Source organism: Myotis lucifugus, unplaced genomic scaffold, assembly GCF_000147115.1.
Source record: "Myotis lucifugus unplaced genomic scaffold, Myoluc2.0 scaffold_19, whole genome shotgun sequence".
NCBI lineage: Eukaryota > Metazoa > Chordata > Mammalia > Chiroptera > Vespertilionidae > Myotis > Myotis lucifugus.
The window spans coordinates 11964639-11971722 of record NW_005871067.1 but is presented as its reverse complement, the minus strand read 5'-3'; the positions used below and the strand labels follow the sequence as shown (position 1 = coordinate 11971722).

The following is a 7084-nucleotide window of genomic DNA, read 5'->3' as shown; positions in this document are numbered from 1 at the left end:
CCCTGCCCGGGCCTAAGGCCTCTGGCTGAGGCGTTAGGCCTGGGCAGGGGACCCCCCAAGCTGCAGCCACCCCCCTATAGTGGGCTCCGCCCTGCCCGGGCCTTTCGCCTCTGGCCGAGGCGTTAGGCCCAGGCAGGGGACACCCCCAGCTGCAGCCGCCCCCCCACCCAGCTCAACCGCTCCCTGATAGTGGGCTCCGGGCAGCGGGAACCGACAGCTGCAGCCACCCCACGATCGGGGGCTCCGCCCCTGCCCAGCTCCCATCACGGCCTCCCCCCCTCCTTCCCTCCAAAAATAAATACCCTCTCGCCAAAAGGCCAGGATTTCCCCATCAGGGGCGGGGGGGCGAGGAAAGGGGCCCTGGGGGCCGCCTTTGCCCTGTCCCCCGGCTCTTAGCTCCCCCCTGGGTTTCCGATCACTGTCAGTGCCAGGGGGCTTCTTCTGTGCTTTCCCTTTTGCCTTCCTGCATTGTGCCTACATATGCAAATTAACCGCCATCTTTGTTGACAGTTAACCGCCATCTTGGCTGGTGATTAATTTGCATATCTCGCTAATTAGCCAATGGGAAGGGTAGTGGTCATACCCCAATTACCATGTTTCTCTTTTATTAGTGTAGATCATTCATCAGTAGCAGAGTTGTGTGTGTGTGTGTGTGTGTGTGTTTGGCATGACATAAAATAATGGTGGGCTTAGAACCACTGATTTCCTAGATTCTAATATACACAGTAAACATTAGTAATGCTTTTCCTATAAATATGTAGTGGAAGTTCTAATATTTTCTCTCTTAGCTCAAAGGGTAACCTTGTGCTCCCTTGGAGGGATACTATATGGTGCTCACAGCCTCAGTTTCAGGACTCCTGCTTGAGGGGGCTGACTCAGTCCAACCTAATTCACAAAGCTGACTAAAAAAATGACCTTCGAGTTTATATACAAGAAAAGACAATTGGTGGGGTCTGAATCCTTCTTTGTGGTCAGTCTGTTTCCTTCTCTCAGGGGAAAATCAGCTCTCAAGTTCAGTACTTGCTGACCCTTTTCTTACCTGAATAGCTTCTTATTTTGTGAGCCCCTATCTTTCAACAGCTCTTCTGGAGCCTCCGCTGGGCCTACATGTTAGGGTTCCTGTTTTGTGGGGTCTAGTACCCTGGAACATCACTCTCATAAGGGGAGGTGGTATGGGGAAGGCGCCTAGGTTTGGAGTGGGCCTAACTTTGGTCTCATCTTGAGTCTGGCCTCCTAGACTGCCCACAGTGGCTCACCTGTGAGCAAGTACAGAGTGGGACCCTTCTATGGTGGCTTGTCTTTGTTATTACTTGTTCATTCTACTATCTCATGCTCACCACAGGTTCTCACGTCCAGGGCATCTCCTAGAGGCATCATAGAGTGTGGGGCTGGGCAGGCCTATTCCAGGAGCAGCAGGTGGTTGGGGGGCTGGCTAGCCCAGGGAGAAGTTCCTGTAGTGGGGCCCTTCCTTAGCTATGTGCTTCCCTGCCCATAGCTTTGCTTGTGAGAATGCTTTGGTGGAGTTGGCATCCTTACCTGTGACCATACCTGTGGGGCTTACCAGCTTTACATGGTAATCACTCACCACTAGGGACTTTAACCAAGACCCCTGCCCAGCTTCAGTACCCCAGACTAGGGGAGATTGACAGTTATTTCTACTCAGCACCCCTGGGCTGAAGGCTCAGCCATACAGAAAGCCAGACTCATGGGCCCTTAGAGCTCAGTGAGGTCTGCTGTCAAGGATCCACACTGTGACAGCAGGAGAGGTTAGCACTGTGGGGTGTGGTGCCACAATGCTGTGGAGCTGTTTATTGTTGTTACTTCCTTGTGGTATTTTGCCATTTTTTTAGGGGTGGGCACTTTCCTTCTGTTTACTAAATTGTCCCTAGTTAAAAAAAAATAGTGTTAAGACTATGGGAGAAAGTTGGACCTTCCTTGTACCAGATAAATGCAAGCTATTTTATTGCGTTATATTTTAAATCAGATATATTTGCCCCTGATTGGTAAATGACTTGGTTTGGAACTCTGAAAGATCACCTTGGTCAGCTCATGTGCTAAATGAGAGGGGGTGCAGGGTCACTTATTTGTTGCCTTAATGACAATCAGTGAATTCTTCAACAAATCCCAGGTTCCACAAAAATCCCATTGTTTTGGCTTCAGCAAAAGGAATAAAAAAGCTAAAGGCAAGCACATATTCCTTGAGCTGTGCCCCCAAAGGCTGACTTCCTTCTGCGATGCGGTGACCTTTGGTGAGCCCGTGCTATGGGCTCTGGGTTTACTCCCATCCAGCCCTAATGCAGGCAAAGCCTAGTTAGGAGGCCAAAGCAGGGAAAGACCTTTATCAGAGCATGTGCAAAAGCCTGTCTCAGTCCCTTAAAACAAGTCTGCAACAGAGTGTCTTACATTTTCTGGTGTTTTTTTTCCCAGACCTGAAGGAATTTCTCACCTCATACTCGACTAGACTAAGCACACAGTGCCTGCTGATTTTTCTCAGCTTCCTGCCCTGCTTCCTCCTGAAATGCATCATCAGTGAAGGAGAGATTGCTGCCTGGCCTGCAAGAGCCTAATTCGAAATTCACACCGGCAGGACCTTACTGTCCCTGGATCTGTTGAAAAAGCATGTCTTGTGCATCCTCTTTAGTTTTCTGTGTTGTAAGTAATATATTTGCTTGATTTTGTATAAATCAAAGTATTACATAAATAATTTTATTAATAAACATTATCATGAAAGAGCCTTTTTTGCTTCCCTAAGCCTTATTTCTAGGTACATGACTTAGCCTCACATGAGTAAACACTAGAGGCAGGGACCTCTTCAACTCTACATCATCTGTGATTTCAGAGGAGACTGAGCAGGCAGACCCTCCCAAATAACAACTCCTCTCCAACACCCCTAGCCTCCATGTGTAGATGCACTAGAGATGCTGTAACCTAACCTAAATAGATGCTGTAAATTGCCTATATATGCAGGCAGCCTAGCATAGACTAACTTTTATTTAGAATTCATAACTTTGCTTAGATTAACCTGTAAACCCACTTAGAACACCCTAGGTTTTATAAGGTTTGTGTAACCACATCCTGTAATTTGCTAAGAGTTTAACAGAAGGGACTTAATTGGTTAAACTTCCTTCCATACCTATACCATCCCTGACATTGACGATTGCCAGAACTGTCTTTTCAGGGACAAGCTCAGGATGATTTGCAGAACCAGGGGGTTGATCTGGCTGAAACCACCCAAGGCTGGCCAAAGTGGCCTGGAGGACTCTGTACTGACCTCTTCATGAACTTTTCTCATTATACCCTCACTGTAATACTAAAATGTCCTCCTAGAGGTAGAGATTGTCTGCCATTTTTGAATGAATATGTGATGTATGTATAGACATGTTTTCTAACTGTATATGAGCAGGAATATCCCCACCTATACCTGCAATGAGGAAGCTCTTCTCAATGTTTACGCATGACTTTCCTGAATAAAAACTGTTAATATAAAAACATTCAAACCTATAAAGAATTTTTGTGAGTTTATTTGAGCCAAACTGGCAATTGCCCAGAAGCAGAATCTCAATGGATTGGGATAATGCTCCAGAAAATGGCGGCCCTTTACCTTGTTTGATATATCACAATCAAAGGAGGAGATGTAAGTGGGTTACATGAAATCCATTGGTGATAGATTAGGGAGGTGGGAGAAAGCAAAGGGGGGTACCTCTGGGATTGGATAAAAAGTGCAATGATGGACACATGCTTCTTTTACATAGGTGGGTATAGGATAGTTAACAGTCGACAATTAACAGCATAACAATAACAATAAGGGAATTTGTGGTCTCTGTCTTAGTGCCACTTGTTGTGCCCTGAGGGATCCAGGAAAAGGGAAGTTACAAGTTACCCTGACATTCCACAGGTATGTTATCTTAAATGCAAAAAGACATTAGGCTCAGTAAAGATTGAAGTTGATCTTTGTTAGGGAAAATACTGGCCTAGGACATGACTACCCACTATAAACTGCTTTTAGTTAAATTTTTAATTTCAGACCATCATTTGTGGTTTTGAAGCAATGAAGCATAGCAACATTCATCTCGGGTAAAAAACAAACAAACTGCTGTTTGCTGGCTTCTGTACACACCTGCTTGCTTAAACAATAGGGTAGTTACTTCAGTTTCCAGATTGAGACCTGGAAACATATAAATCACCCCATTGATTGTAGTTTTACTGGTCTATCAAAACACATTCCTCTGCACCTGGAGACCAGGACAGCACAATTGCTCTAATTGCTTCAGTGGCTCCAGAAAATGTGTTTTCCATTGACTCAGTGGTCCCAAGACCTGACTAGGACAGCATAATTACTTTAAATTGCTTCAATGGCTCCAGATAATGTGTTTCCGTTGACTCAGTGGTCCCAAAACCTGAAACTATAATTAATCTTTGTAGATAACTAACTTGCTCAATTTAGCTTCTGTAACAAACTGCTTTTTGCAAACCAGGTTCCTCATTCCAAACATCGAGATGTAATCAATACCTTTGTGATATTTGCCTATATAAGTCTGATGTTTCTGCCAAGGGGGCACTATGATATTTGGAGAGCATTTGCCCCCTTGTAGTCCCAGCTTTGAAATAAATGTGGCTCCTTAATTCGACTTCTTGAGGCGTCCTTCACGGGGTACATTACAACAGTTTCTTTAGGTCTTTGAGTTTGCCAAACTGCCTTGCAGGCCTTCCCTGAGGTAGTCAGGTTAGCATGTGGCCTTTTTTTTTCCCCCCTCCACTAAACAAATCCTATCCTTTGTTTGGGAACAGCTGCTTTGGGAGAAGTGACATTCACCTCCCCTTGTGTGTCCTTACCTGCTGGCTATAAACTACATTCCTTCTCATTGTTACAGAGTAGGAAAATTTTTAGGCCTGCTTAATTAACAAACAGATCAACACTCCTGAGCAGCAGACCCACAAAGAACAAACAGATCAAAAGTAAGAATAGTCCTTACCTTTAAGTTACCCAGAAATGAATAACAGGAGGATGATGATTAGCTTGGCTAAAACTACGCAATTAGCTTTTGTAACTTGGCTTTGCTTGCTATGGGAACCTGAATACGGATGTAGTTGTCCCCTTTAAATATTGGACTCTGCAGATGGTCGGGGCCACTTCTCCCTTGGGCTTCCCCAGTGGAGGAGCAGACGCTGGCCAGTCAATAAAGGCTCTCTAAATCTTAATCAGTCTGGAGTTCTGGTCATTCTGACACTCGCGATCCACAACATTTGGAGGCCCCCAGCGAGATAACTGGCCATTGACCGGGTCCCGTGACCAGAGTCCAGGAAAGACATCCAAACTCCCGGACCTAGGGGGAGATCTCTGAGAGACGTTCCTCAGCCCCGGACCGATAGAGTTTGGCAGGTCTGTCCAAAAATTGTCTAATTGACTTCAGTTGGAGCCATCTGGATCTGATTCTTACCGGTAAGAAGACTCAATTCTTTTGAGTCCTGATTCTGGTTCTGTGGGCCCGTCAGAGGTCTCCGGAAGGCTGGACGCAGCACTACTTCCGTTAAGACCAGATCCTGGTGCACGATGGTGCCCGGAGATCCTGAGTCTAGTTGTTATTTGTCTTGTCTGCGTCTGTTGTTGCATCCAATTTGTTTTTTGTTGTCAGAATGGGTCAATCAGCTTCATCTACTACCTGTACCCCCTTTAAATGTTTTTTGAAAAATTTTCAGGACTTCAAGCGAAGAGCCGAGGGCTACGGAGCCCCTGTTAACGCTTTTGATTTACAGAAATTCTGTGAGCGTGAATGGCCAATGTTCCCGCAGATCGAGTGACCTCCTGAGGGGTCGACCAATTTGGGTTTAGCCTATCAGGTCCAGGCTATAATTTTTGGAAACCCCGGGCACCTGGACCAAATGGTGTATATTCAAATTTGGATAGATGTCTTAACTGATAATCCTAAATGGCTTCAGGATTGCCAAAAACACTCAGAAAAGAAAAAGAAATTGGGACAGAGACAGACTGTCCTCCTCACTTCACCTCCCAGGGAGGCTGAGAGGAAGCCCCTTGTCCTCCCACCTCCACCAGAGGACCCCATCCTGGCAGAGCTGCCCCCGTATCCGTCAGCCCCGGTGGCGGCTCCCCCTGAAGATCCTCTGAGTCCATCTCATACCCGCAGTGGGGCAGAGAACCGACCCCCACACTCAGCCCCCTCTCTGGACTCCTCTGGAGCCCCAATGTTGCCTTTGCGCCAGGTGGCCTCCCCCAACGGGGAGGAACGACCTTTTATGGTTTACTTCCCTTTCTCGACCAGTGACCTCTACAACTGGAAGAATCAGAATCCCTCTTTTTCTCAGAATCTGCAGGGATTAATCTCTCTCTTGGAGTCTGTCTTTTTCACCCGCTAGCCCACTTGGGATGATTGCCAACAGCTCCTCCAGACCCTTTTCACCTCAGTGGAGAGACAGCGAGCGAGTCAGGTTGGAGGGAAGGAAATTGGTTCTTGGCCCCGACGGCCAACCCTCTTCAGAGTCAGCACAGCTCGAGGCTATCTTCCCACTCTCCCGCCCCTCGTAGGACCCCAACACGGAGCGAGGTAAGGAGGCTCTCGATCAGTATCGCCAGACTCTGCTGAGGAGAATCCGAGCGGCTGAGTGGAAACCCACCAATTTGTCTAAGGTAACTGAAACTGTACAGGGACCGAATGAATCTCCCGCCGCTTTTCTAGAGCACCTGTGTGAAGCCTACAGGCTCTACACACCCATAGATCCTGATACGCCTGAGAATCGGCGGGCAGTTAACATCGCTTTCGTGCCCCAGTCGGCCCCAGACATTAGAAAGAAATTACAAAAGTTAGAAGGCTTTGAGGGAAAAGTGCTGTCAGAATTGGTTGAGGTTGATCAAAAGGCATTTAACAATAGAGAAGATTCAGAGACTGTGCAGACTCGGAAAATGGCAAAGGTCCTGGTAACTGTCATGCAAGAGGAAAGAGACGGGAATCAGAGAAAGGGAAGGAAGTTCGGGAAAGAGGACAGGCACCCAAGATGCTCTGATTTAGGGAAGGACCAGTGTGCGTACTGCAAGGAAAGGGGTCATTGGAAGAAAGACTGTCCAAAAAAG

The 7084-nt window shown here is 46.9% G+C and overlaps 1 protein-coding gene across 1 annotated transcript in view; it reads left to right on the top strand.

The window, feature by feature from the left end:
* The window catches only part of LOC102431437 (cryptic protein-like), a 21769-nt gene extending 15397 nt beyond the window's left edge, over positions 1-6372 (top strand). Inside the window, exon 5 of the mRNA XM_023751307.1 lies at positions 6053-6372. Within this exon, the coding sequence (XP_023607075.1) occupies positions 6053-6372 (320 nt within the window). The remainder of the gene's footprint in view (positions 1-6052) is intronic.
* The last annotated feature ends 712 nt before the right edge of the window (positions 6373-7084 follow it).